General features: G+C 39.3%; 1 protein-coding gene across 1 annotated transcript in view; it reads right to left on the bottom strand.

Moving 5' to 3' along the window:
* Nucleotides 1-147: 147 nt before the first annotated feature.
* Nucleotides 148-13,194, bottom strand: part of fam151b (family with sequence similarity 151 member B) — a 15,067-nt gene continuing 2,020 nt past the window's right edge. Inside the window, exons 5-6 of the mRNA XM_044195598.1 lie at nucleotides 9,189-9,324; nucleotides 148-1,616 (exon numbers count right to left, since the gene is read on the bottom strand). Of these exons, the coding sequence (XP_044051533.1) occupies nucleotides 1,502-1,616; nucleotides 9,189-9,324 (251 nt within the window). The 3' untranslated portion in view covers nucleotides 148-1,501. The remainder of the gene's footprint in view (nucleotides 1,617-9,188; nucleotides 9,325-13,194) is intronic.

Genomic DNA, 13,194 nt, shown 5'->3' with positions numbered 1-13,194 from the left:
ACTATCAATTTGGAACTGTGATTAATAATTAAATTAATAACTATAACCAAAATTACCATTAATAGCTAGTAGGCTGAAGGATTTGGAGTTCAACATAGAAGAGGTTGGTAAATTACTCACTCTTGTGCAACATTAAAGAAACCAGCAAAAAGTACTCAAGCATTTATTTAAAGATAAACAATGCAACAACACACAATGTGAAATCTACTCTAAATACACTAGACTACAGAACAAAGCGCAATGTGTGTGTATGTGTGTGCGCGCAGGAGAAAAATTTAGTTGCGTTTCTGCTGGTGAGCAGTCCACACTGGATTCCAGGAGAAAGAGCCAGAACAAATTTTCGCAGACCTTTTTATTGACCTGGTGACTTCCGTCACAGGTCAAACTGGCCAGTGCTGTGTTCATTGGCTCTCAGGATTGGAGGACAAACAAGAATGCAGTCTTCTAACAAAAGTTCAGTTAACAATCACCCAAATGAATTAATTCATCTGTGGAGTACCAACAACTGTGTCAGTATCTCATTTTATTAAGTGGTTTATTTAAGCAATTCCAATTCTGTGTGCATAAAAATAACAAGCCTAAATGCAGCAACAGATGTGATATATTATTTTGAAACAGTCTATGAAAAAATAACAGTATCAACTAGTACGGAAACAAAACAAAACATTTGGAGGACTAATTCACTTTATTTCAAGCCCTAGAACTTTAAATCTCAGAACATTTATGGTAGGTTTAGCAATTTTACAGTGAACTTAACATACTTAACATTCTTGTATGTAATTTCTAACATCACTATAATGTTTTCAAAATATTCTTAAAGTAACTTTATATTTCTCTGTAATCAGTTTTGCATTTTGTGACTTTATCCAACTTTACCTAAGTTTTAAATTATCATATTATACAGTGGTGAAATGTAACTAAGTACATTTACTCAAGTACTGAACTTAAGTGCAATTATTAGATACTTATACTTTCTTACCACTATGTGCCATTTTATACTTATACTTTGCATAATTAATAATGACCCAATAATATAACATATGATAACAAAATACTCATGGGGGCAATTTTTCTTTATAATGAGTACTTTTACTATCGATACTTTAAGAATAACTACATGAAAAGCTTGTCTTTGCTGATGATAAAAGGACTGTTCTTGTATAGCGCCTTTCTAGTCTTCCGACAACTCAAAGCGCTTCACATTACATATCATATTCACCCCACTTCGACATGTGTGCTTTTCACCTTGCTGCAGTGATGTACAGGTGTATTCCAGGACCCTGTGACATTACTGTTCAATATGGTTACAGGTGCAACAGAGCACATTTTTGCCATCGATGGCAGATGAACCACAGGAAAAGTTTGGCAGAGACAAGTTCCACTTTCTCCACTTGGGGGCATCCGTCTGTCAGAGTTAAGAAACCACAGCCAGACAACTTCTCAGTATGTGTTTGCGGTGGATTTATTTATTGTCTTGCAATGTCATACTGAGCTCTGTCCTTCAAGAGTCTGGCAGGTCATAGTAGATCCTACTGATGTCAAACTTATTTTTGTAGGGCAGTAAGTCCTGTAGTGTTATCTTGTCATTCTGGCCGGTCCACACGGTTAGAGTGTACCTGTGAACAACGTGGGAAAGCATAAACATTTAATGAAAAGCTCAATGGCATTAACATATTATATGTCAGCGCAAAAGTCAGAAAATAATTATTCATTTAAGAGGTCATCTGCTGTTACAGTTGTTGGCAGGAGCAGTGATAACTACCATAACTGAACAAAGACTATCACTTACAGACTTGTGTTCACATAACTTATTTTTTATTTTTTACCTTACTTGTAAAGCTTTGTATTGCTGGCTTTTGGGTTATGCAGAATCTATGTACAATATCAGTCTATTTTTGCAATGTTTCTGACGTGATAAAAACATGATTGGACAAGCTTAGTGATATGTTGCTCAAAACATAAATTGCTATCAAACAGGACACCGAGATTTCTTGCAACAGGCTTGATATGTTGTGACAGTTTACCAGTAGATGGCAGTATTTGTTTAGTGGTGTGTTGGGGCCCAATAATAACAAATAAGGATTTCAGTTTCATTTGGGTTGAGCTGAAGAAAATTTATCGCCATCTAATTCTTTATGTCAGACAGGCAGTCCTGCAGAAAACTCAGCATACTAAGGTCAGTGGGCTTGACAGGGAGGTACAACTGAGTGTCATATGCATAACAATGAAAAGAAATGTCTGCAGATGACCTCACCCAAAGGAAGCATGTATTGGTCCCAGAATTGAACCTTAAGGAACACCGTACTTGATATGGGAAAAGGATGACATGAATTTATTAATGGTGACACAGAATTTCCTATTGGACAGATGAGAACCAGTCTAGTGCAGTGCCAGATATGCCCACACTGTGCCTCAGTCTATCTAAAAGAATGCCATGATCAATTGTGTCAAAGGCACCACTTAAGTCCAGCAGCACAAGAATTGAACACATCCCTGCGTCTGCATTCATTAAAAGGCCATTAGTGACTTTGAGAAGGGCTGTCTCAGTGCTGTGGTGTTGGCGAAAGCCAGATTGGAACTTTTCAAAGGCATTATTGTTTTCCACAGCAGCAAGAAGCTGCTTTTATACAAGTTTTTTGAGAATCTTCTAAATAAAAGGCAGTTTGCAGATTGGGCGATAGTTATCCAGGAGGGTGGGATCAAGCCCAGGTTTTTTTTTAGGACTGGCTGGATACAAGCAGTTTTAAAGTAATCTGGGACACAGCCAGTAGACAGCGAGCCGTTAAAAATAATTAGCAAAAGGGGTGCAATACAATCCATGACTTCCAGTAAAAACCTAGTTGGGATTTTGTCCAGAGGGCTGGAGGATACTCTCATAAGCAACATGATGACTGCGAGTTCAGGCAGAGTAACAACAGAAAAATTGCTCAAAGAATCCCCGAGCGGGTGATCCACATCTAAAAAGGCAGGATTGGGGCGATATCAGATCTTATTAACTCCACCTTACCAGTAAAGTGCAAAAGAAACTTTTCACAATCAGCAGGGGCACAAGGAGAGGCAGGGTTAACTAACTGATCCACAGTCTTAAATAGAAATCTGGGGTTGTGCTGATGGGCAGAAATTGCACTTGTAATGACAAGAACTAGGAAAAGAGATCATATTTCTCCAATATTAGCTTCTCTGCACTGGCTCCCTGTCAAATCCAGAATAGAATATAAAATCCTTCTCCTCACCTACAAAGCTCTTAATGGTCAGGCACCATCGTATCTTAAAGAGCTCATAGTACCTTATTACCCCACTACAACCCCGAATGTAGGGTTACTTGTGGTTCCTAGAGTCTCCAGAAGAAGAATGGGAGCCAGAGCCTTCAGCTATCAAGCTCCTCTCCTGTGGAATCAGGTCCCAGTTTGGGTTCGGGAGGCAGACACCATCTCCACATTTAAGAGTAGGCTTAACTTTCCTCTTTGATCAAGCTTATAGTTAGGGCTGGCTCCGATGAGTCCTGAACCATCCCTTAGTTATGCTGCTATAGGCCTAGACTGCCGGGAGACTTCCCATGATGCACCTCTCTCCTCCTCTCCCTCTCCATCTGTATGCATTCTTATCCCATTAATGCATGCTACTAACTTGACATCTTCTCTCTCCCGTAGTTTTGTGCTTTCTCGTCTCTCACCTCTCTCCTTCTGTCACTTCTCAAAACCTAACACGGCAGCGGCGGATGGCCGCCCACCATTGAGTCTGGTTCTGTCCAAGGTTTCTGCCTCTTAAAGGAAGTTTTTTCTTGCCACTGTTGCCAAGTGCTTGCTCTTGGTGGGAATTGTTGGGTGTCTGTAAATAATATCATAAAGAGTACGGTCTAGAGACCACTGATGTTGAATGTCAATTTCCAGTTTATTTCAACTTGGTATATTTCACATAAATGTTACCATTGTGACTCAGAGTGTCGTGTGGGCCGTGCTAACTTTGCACTCACCACCTCTGATTTGGGGAAATGAGGACTCGCGAATCAATGTATACTGAGACAAGCTGTGCGAGCCTCCTACAGCTTTCCAAATAAACATGTTTTTTTGTCATCGAAAATAAAATTTGGAATTGAAAACAAAACCTGAACTGAAAAAGGAAATGTTGTCATTTAAACACTTGTATTGGAAAAAGTTCTATTGGCACTGTGGTAAATTAATTATGACTTAACAGCTAAAAAGGTAAATATTGTAACAATTAATCAAAAAGCATTTACAGCTTAATGTAGACCTTACTGAGTGCTTGTCATATGAAAAGAACATGTTTGTGCTTTGAGGTGGAAGAACGGGGAACAAATACTGGTATAATTTTTCACCTTGAGCTGTCTGAATAGCAAAGCTTGTGTGTTTATGTAGTGTCAATTAGAACTAGGTCATGTTAGACTTTGTTTTAGAATTGTGACAGCCAAGCAGCTCCCACAGTGCAATTTCATGTGTGTGTCATCCTGGCTAAAAAAACGGGACGCATTACTCAGCACCTACAATCAGTCGATCTGTCGAATAAGGTGTGGGTTAGTGGAGAGGAAAGGGATAGAAGGCACACAGAATAAGGCACAAGGAATCTCAAATGTCGTGGTAAAGCACAATAAGTGAGCAAACTTTCATTCAACAGCCGTGTTACTGGACTTTGGTCTGATAAAGCGCAGTTATTAGCTTCCACAGTGGCTAAAACTAACACAGACGGTCCCACAGCGTGGTACCGACACAAAATGGATCGTGCTAAGCACAAAGAAAAACACACAGCAAAACAGGAAGCGGCGGTTACTTTCCTACAAAGCACAGTTCACAACAATGAAGCTTAGATGAAATAAATAAAATCTATCTCTGCCCAGACACATGCATCTTACATGAAATCGCTCTTGACTAGCGTTTGGATATATTGATTAATAATAGAATTCAATTTACAGCCTCAGATATAAAATCAGACCCGAATGGAAGATACATCATTGTGACAGGAACTTTATTTCAAACTCCAGTTTTATTATCCCAACTGGGATGATATTGAATTCATGAACAGACTTCTGTCTTGTCTTCCAGATTTAAACACTGCTTCCTAAATGTGCACAAAAGAGTGAATGAGAGAGTGAGTGAGAGTGTGAAGAAAAGTACTTGGTCTCTGTGCATACCACTGTTTTTCTTGTAAAAGCACAGCCAAAATTGCTGGGTAGTTACACTAAAAATAGGACTGAATAAGGCAGAGTGGTGAAAATGATTACCGTCACTATCTAGAAATACAAGCTTGCTGGGGTATATTGTCTATGGTGAAGACGGCTTGCCGCTGTATAAAATAGGACTGTGTGGACGGTAGAGCCAGGCAGCTGTGGTGTAGCAGCTGGGACAGCATCTATATCTGGCAATAAGGCCCTGGGCAGAAAAGACCCTAAAGCCGAGATGTAAGAAGCAATAAAAATTTTAAAATATATAAAAGATGTAAAAGTAACACTCTAGCCTATTTTGATGAGAACTCTAGCTGTTAAGGATTAATTCTAAGATCAAGTTAAGAAAAGTGGAGACAGAAACTGGGCCAGAATCCAGAGGGTGACCCACTGCAGCAGGCTCTGTTCAGAGACAGTGTGGTGAAGGGACAGACTGGATGACGTAATAGGGCTAGACTCCATGCCCTTTGCTCAGTTTTGTGACTGCATCGTTCACTCAGTCAGCAAACACCACAACCAGGAACAAAAGGCACTTGAACGGGACAACAATGAAGAACGAACGCTAGTCCAGCAACAACTAACGGCTGGGAAGAAGAAAATACAAGGTGCAGTGACAAGTCCACCTGTTGCCCCCTAGCCGCCAGCACCTAGCTGAGCTTGTTGCGTCAACAGAAGCGTGCAAATTGGCTACAGGTAAAACAATGACTACACGGACTCCGCATATGTTCACGGCATTAATCATATGTATGGATCGCTCTGGAAAGCCAGAGGGTTCAAGAAAACAGATTGGTCTATCATACAGCACTATGACCAAGTGCTTGCTCTTACTGAAGCAATGTTGCTCCCCACAAAAAATTGCATTGTTAAATGTAAGGCACATAGAAAAGACAAGACCTTGGAGACTATGGGGAATAACGCTGCTGATGAAGCCGCTAAACAAGCAGCCACTGGAAGTATGCACGCTATAATGCTTCCAGGAGTGGAGATAACTAGTGAAATCACTGACAAAGAGTTGGTTGATATTCAGACGGCATAAGGGGCCAAGATTTGAGTGTTTTAGAAGCAGACATAAAAGTCTTTGTGAAACAAATGTCTAATATATACTAAGTTATTTATCAACAGGAAAAGGACAAAGCAGCCAGGAGGAGGACCAAGGAGCCAGGACCAATTGGGATCCAACCAAGGCATCTGGTCTACATGAGACAAACAGACATGAATTGTTTAATAGCAGTGTTGGTGAGTACTGTTCCAACTCCAAGAGGAGAAAGTAGGCAACAGAGAGAAACCAATAGGGTACCTTGACACAGAGTGTTCTCTAAAATTACACATGGCCCACTGAAATTTGAAGACTGGCCCGAAGACCGAGTTTTAAAGTGTGGACTTACCATACTAATCACAGCACTCCCTGTCCCTGTCCTGTTGGCAAGACTTGTGTCAGGCGTAGATAGATAATGAACGACAACAACTGTCATTGGCGTCGCAGTTCCAGGTTTAGATGGGAAGCTGAACAGCACTAGGGACTTTAGGGCTACAGATAAGTGCCCCATATATCTTTGTCAGAGACTAGATCAGAGATAGAGTGGAGGAAACTGCAGGTTCTCCTTTGCTGCCCAAACTTCTCCTACAGGATTACAAGGATTAGATTGTAGCAGCCAACGACTTACGAGCTTGGAATGTACAAGTCCGGATTACTGCGTCCTAAATAGAAACAAAATAACTGGTGCAAAATTAATAATACACTGATTATATACTGGGGTTTAGGGCAGTGACAGGTATGTAAATTGTTGTATTCCTTGTCTCTAGACCTATCTTTTAAAATTGCTTGTCAAAAAGAGGTGTGTTTCAAGGAAAATGGATAGATTTTACTGAATCACTACAATGGGATATGCATGCTACAGTGCTACAAAACTGAAGGTGGAAACATATGCCCTACTAACCCTTATCAATAAGCGTCTCTATTTGGTTTAACTCTCGACTATAATCCTTTAAAACCAGATAATTTGGCTTTGTCACACCTACTGGCAGTCACTTGATGTCAGTTGAAGTGCTGCTAATGTCCAAAACAACAAATTAAAAGGTATGTCAGAAATGAGATTGAAGATGGACTGAAAAAGATTTCAGTCCATCTTCATTAGGGTTACTGCTAATAAAAATGCAGAGTGGCTAAATTATATCTATTATAATCAGCAAAGATTCATAAATTATACAGATGATACTGATACTAATGCGTTGCATGCGTTAGGAGAACAGCTAAAGAAAGGAGGTTCAAGATAATGCAGGGTATAGGAAAGACTGGTTTACAGGGCTAGAACTGAATTTAGGAAAATAGAGGCAGCCCTAGTAAAAATAGGACCCACAGCTCTAACATGCCTCATTGTAATTGGAAATGTCGTCACTCCATCAGGACCCGAGAGGGACGGTGACTTTCCTGACCTTTTTCCAATCTCAGAATGGGCCCCCGACAAGCCTCACAGTGATGACTCAGATTCTAGCATGGACAAGAGCTACGACGACAAGGAAAATTAACAGAATACCATGGTCTAGAAATGAAGCACAAATTATGCGCAAAAAAAGTATGGACGCTTTGAGAGACTTTATGCATCAGGATCAGACCCCACAGGAGACTGACAATTACAACTAAATCATTAGGGACCACTGAAAACGAGAACTCACTGTTGGAGGATTCCCTATTGTTTCATACTTTCCAGAAGGAGCCCAACTTCTGGGAGAAGGTAATAGCAATAATTACCTCCCTCTTTCTGTCTCAATATAAAATGCTGTGTATCATTTTTGGTTTTTCATTCAAATCTATTATTGAAGAATTTGTGTCTCGCTGCTAATTCCTCTCCACCACAACACCCATAAACTTATTGTTGGAGGGGATCTAAACTTTGTTCTTAATCCATTACTGGATCGTTCCAATCCCAAAAATGTAACTGTATCGAAAATGTCCAAGTCTTTGTCAGTGGTTATGGAAGATAATGGGTGCAGTGACCCTTGGAGATAATTGAATCCATTATTGACAAATTAGCCCCAATTTTGTTAAAAGGTTTTAATGAATCGCTAGAAAACAGTTCCTTATCACTGTCACTCACACAAGCATCTATAACACTCCTTTTAAAGAAAGATAAATAATCCACAGATTGTGGATCTTACCTCCCCATTTCACTTCTAAATTAAGAACCAAAAATTTTAGCCAAAGTTTTAGTGCAACGCCTCAAATCTGTTCTCCCAAAGATAATATCAGTAGACCAGACAGACTTTATTAAAGGTCGACATTTGTTCTCCAATATTAGGAAGCATCAACCAAGATTCGGGGCATTACTCGACATAGTATATAGAGTATAAGGCTTCCCTGTATGCTGACGACCTTCCGCTTTATATAAAAGATCCAAAGCATTGTATTCCGTCGGCCGAAGCAATCTTAAAAGATTTTGGTTCTTCCTCTGGCTACAAGTTGACTTTTAAAAAAGTGAATGTTTTCCCATCAATACGGTCCTGTCCACAACTGCAACGATTCTGGTCTTCAGTGTTTGACATGTTATCTACTGCTCTTACATATACCACTACAACCATGGCCACCGATAGCCATATTTGGCATGCCATCAGAACCCTTGCCATGCACAGCCCGAAATGGAGATATAATTGCCTTTACAACACTCTCAGCAAGAAGGAGGCTATTATTATCCTGAAAATCTCCAAAACCACCGATCTTTTCAATCTGGCTGAATGATGTGATGTTTTTTCTAAGCTTGGAAAAAATTAATTTTCTTTTAGGGGAGCCACTGATGTTTTTTCCAAGTTATGGAGACCATTTATTGAGTATTTCAATAACCTGTCAACCATTCCTCCAGACTAAGAATCAAATCTCTGGAAAATAAGCTGTCCCTCATAACTTGATCTATTAAGTATGCTGGTTCCTCTGTAATCTGTCAGCCTATCCTATTTACTCCACTAAATAACAATGTTTAACTCCCTGACGAGTGGCTGGCTTCTCTCTGTTGATAATCACCTGTCTGACTGCTGCAGCAGCCATGTGAGCTGGGAGAATGACTGGGCCAGGAGACCTGCACGCACTGGAAAGGTGACTGGATTTTTAAGGGTTCTGCATATCTCCTCCATCACATGCACCATAGCCCAGCTGTAACCTGAAAATATTAAAACAAAACAAATCAATATGCAAGCTTTCTTCTAACAGTATCCATAGGTTTCACAAACCATTTATTCAAGATGTAACACTCTTTTCTGCGGGAACTGGTTTAAAGGATAAGGCGGGTGTTATTCTATATTTATCTTGTTAACAACAAATCCCATATGCAGACCCAAATCAACCATGAATGTATTGTACTAACAAGTATTGTATGTGTATCAAAGCCTGATATACAGTATCTTATTCCTCTGTACCATAGAGTGCCACTGATGAAAAACTATTGAAAACACATCAATATGAGCCATACTGCACTGGGTAACATGTTCCTTCATTACCATGAACATACACACTGTAGTTTATTTCGAGTAAATCCCACATACACCATCCTGCTGCTGGAAATACTCACTAGAAAACCAAATGCTGATTATTCCTCCATTGAAAACAGTCCCCAACAAATGCACGATTTCCTCCTGTTAAAGCAGCAGTTACAGCTGTAATTACTGAGCCCTTCTTAAAAATTAAACTATGTATTTGTGATGTGTGTTTTTAAATATCTGCTTCCCCCTGGCCCACATGTCGAAGTGTCCTTGGGCAAGACACTGAACCCCAAATGGCTTAGTTACTTTGATGAGCAATTCTGCCATCAGAGTGTGAATGGAGTGAATGAGATATGTAGTTGAAGCGCTTTGAGTAGTCAGAAAGACTAGAAAAGCGCTATATAAGTACAGTTCATTTACCATCCTTTAAAGCCAATGTCAGAAAAACACTATATGCAGTAGGCAATTTGTTAACTTTTAACAGGGGGAATGGCCCAGTTGGAGCTTTTAATCAAGAATGGACAGACTCTTACATGTTCAATCTTCCCACAGGCAGTTCAAAACCAGTGTGTCTCATATGTTCCGAGACCATGGTGATTATTAAAAGCGGCACTGTGAAGCGCCACTACGAGACAAAGCACAGACCATCATTTGAGCAGGTTAACAAGGGGGACGGATTTTGGTCATTTTGCTAACAAGGGGGATGGCATCCCCCTCAAATAGCCTACTGACTATATGGCAAAACCAGACCATTTCAAACATAACTAATGAAAGCTGCGAGACTTTACATGGGCAGAGAAATAAAAATGGCACAAGTAAATAAAAGCTTTGTTAATTCATATTTGTGATATAAACATTGAAAAAATAACTCCCTGTAATGTGAATGTAAAAAAAACAAGTGAAAACTGAAAATCTACCAAACCAAAGAGAAAAAATATGTTTCTCAAGAGTTGGCAGACCAAACCAGAGCAAAAGGACCAGTGACTCCATTGTGTTCTATGTGTTCACTAAATTAGATGATGCAATGTGGTATGCTGTTTGCATGTTCTATAGCCAGTAATCAGAACAGTTCCAACATGCACAGCACACTGAAGCAAGCACTGTCATAGGAAGGCTTTTGGAAAAACCTGGGCCCTTGTTTTCAGCTCTACTGTGCAAGCATTTCACTTGGATATGCGAGTGAAAATTAGAGTGTACAAATGTGAAAAACTATTTGGGTGTGATTGACTCTGGGTTCTGACACCTGGATTGGCAAAATACACATTCATATTCACTCATATCATATCAATAATTCCCAGTTATCAGCTTAATAGTTCTGAATCAGGAATTCCAGTATTTGGAGAAAGTTGCTTGTGAAAAATAAGGTGTGCCAAAGTCAATAGGCTAATGTTATTTCAATGTGCCAGATATATATTTAATCAAAATGTCATATTTTCTGCTACTATGAACATTTATTTTACTATGAATATTGAGCATCTTTGGCACAAAAATGTCTTTTGTGATAGATTGAGTTCTATCTTATCTCATTTTCAAGATGTAGCTACAGGTTGTGAACATTAATTAGGCTGCCACTCAAAACTTGTTCTGTCCTCTCACCCTACAGATCTCAGCTGAATCTTTTCAGCTGTAGTTATTTTTATTATTTTTTCAAAAGTTGAACACTTTACCGAAATGGATTCAACAAGCAATTTCAATGGATGCCGATTTGATAAGCAGATTCAATACTGAAATCAGATTCTGTAAGTGGATTCGATACTGGATTCCGATTAGATAAAATACTATCAAACCCCAATTCTAATTGCAGTGCTCACAAGCTTTGCCCTGCATCTTGTGCACACTGTACATTTAATATGAGATGCATTAATGTTATTTCTCAAAAAAATGTATGTGCCCTTAAAGTTTTGTCTGTGCCCCTAAAAATAAAAGTAAGCGTAGCCTGGTTGAATGCAGTCACCACTTGTTACTAATGCTGTGATTTTGCACTAAAGCAACCTTCGTCAGATTATTATGATACAGTAAATCATCAAGAAACTCCACTGAAAAACTGTTTATAGTCTATAGTCTATAGAAACAGATGGGAATGTCTGCTTGTGATAAATCTAGTAAATTATATAACCAAAAAAAAAAAAAAAAAAAAAAACAAGATTCCACATCATATCATATATAAATATACTGTAAATACAACTAGAGATATCAAAGGGATAGCTACTTCAGGATAAGCAGGATGGCTAAATCTATATATAATAAGTACACAGTGGTGTGAAAAAGTGTTTGTCCCCTTCCTGATTTATTTATTTTTTGCATGTTTGTCACACTTAAATGTTTCAGATCATCAAACAAATTTAAATATTAGTCAAAAATAACACAAGTAAACACAAAATGCAGTTTTTAAATGAAGGTTGTTATTATTAAGGGAAAACAAAATCCAAACCTACATGGCCCTGTGTGAAAAAGTCATTGCCCCACCTGTTAAAACATTACTTAACTGTGGTTTATCACAGTTCAATTTCTCTAGCCACACCCAGGCCTGATTACCGCCACACCTGTTCTCAGTCAAGAAATCACTTAAATAGGACCTGCCTGAAAAAGTGAAGTAGACCAAAAGATCTTCAAAAGCTAGACAGCATGCTGAGCTCCAAAGAAATTGAGGAACAAATGAGAAAGAAAGTAATTGAGATCTATCAGTCTGGAAAAAGGTTATAAAGCCATTTCTAAAGCTTTGGGACTCCAGCGAACTACAGTGAGAGCCATTATCCACAAATGGCGAAAACATGGTGAACCTTCCCAAGAGGTCACAAAAGACCCCACAACAACATCCAAAGAACTGCAGGCCTCACTTGCCTCAGTTAAGGTCAGTGTTCATGACTCCACCATAAGAAAGTGACTGGGCAAAAATGCCCTGAATGGCAGAGTTCAAAGACGAAAACCACTGCTGAGCAAAAAGAACATTAAGGCTCGTCTCATTTTTCCCAGAAAACATTTTGATGTTCCCCAAGGCTTTTGGGAAAATACTCTGTGGACTGATGAGACAAAAGCTGAACTTTTTGGAAGGTGTGTGTCCCATTACATCTGGCGTAAAAGTAACACTGCATTTCAGAAAAAGAACATCATACTAACAGTAAAATATGGTGGTGGTAGTGTGATGGTCTGGGGCTGTTTTGCTGCTTCAGGACCTGGAAGACTTGCTGTGATAAATGGAACCATGAATTCTGCTGTCTACCAAAAACTCCTGAAGGAGAATGTCCGGCCATCTGTTCGTGACATGAAGCTGAAGCGAACTTGGGTTCTGCAGCAGGACAATGATCCAAAACACACCAGCAAGTCCACCTCTGAATGGCTGAAGAACAAAATGAAGACTTTGGAGTGGCCTAGTCAAAGTCCTGACCTGAATCCTATTGAGATGCTGTGATATATTGGTGTTTACTTGACTAATATTTAAATTAGTTTGATCTGAAACATTGGGTGTTTCAAAGTGTGACAAACATGCAAAAAAATAAGAAATCAGGAAGGAGGCAAACACTTTCACACCACTGTATATTGTCATATCACCC

Source organism: Siniperca chuatsi, linkage group LG5, assembly GCF_020085105.1.
Source record: "Siniperca chuatsi isolate FFG_IHB_CAS linkage group LG5, ASM2008510v1, whole genome shotgun sequence".
NCBI classification, from domain to species: domain Eukaryota; kingdom Metazoa; phylum Chordata; class Actinopteri; order Centrarchiformes; family Sinipercidae; genus Siniperca; species Siniperca chuatsi.
This window is presented reverse-complemented; position numbering and strand designations above follow the sequence as displayed.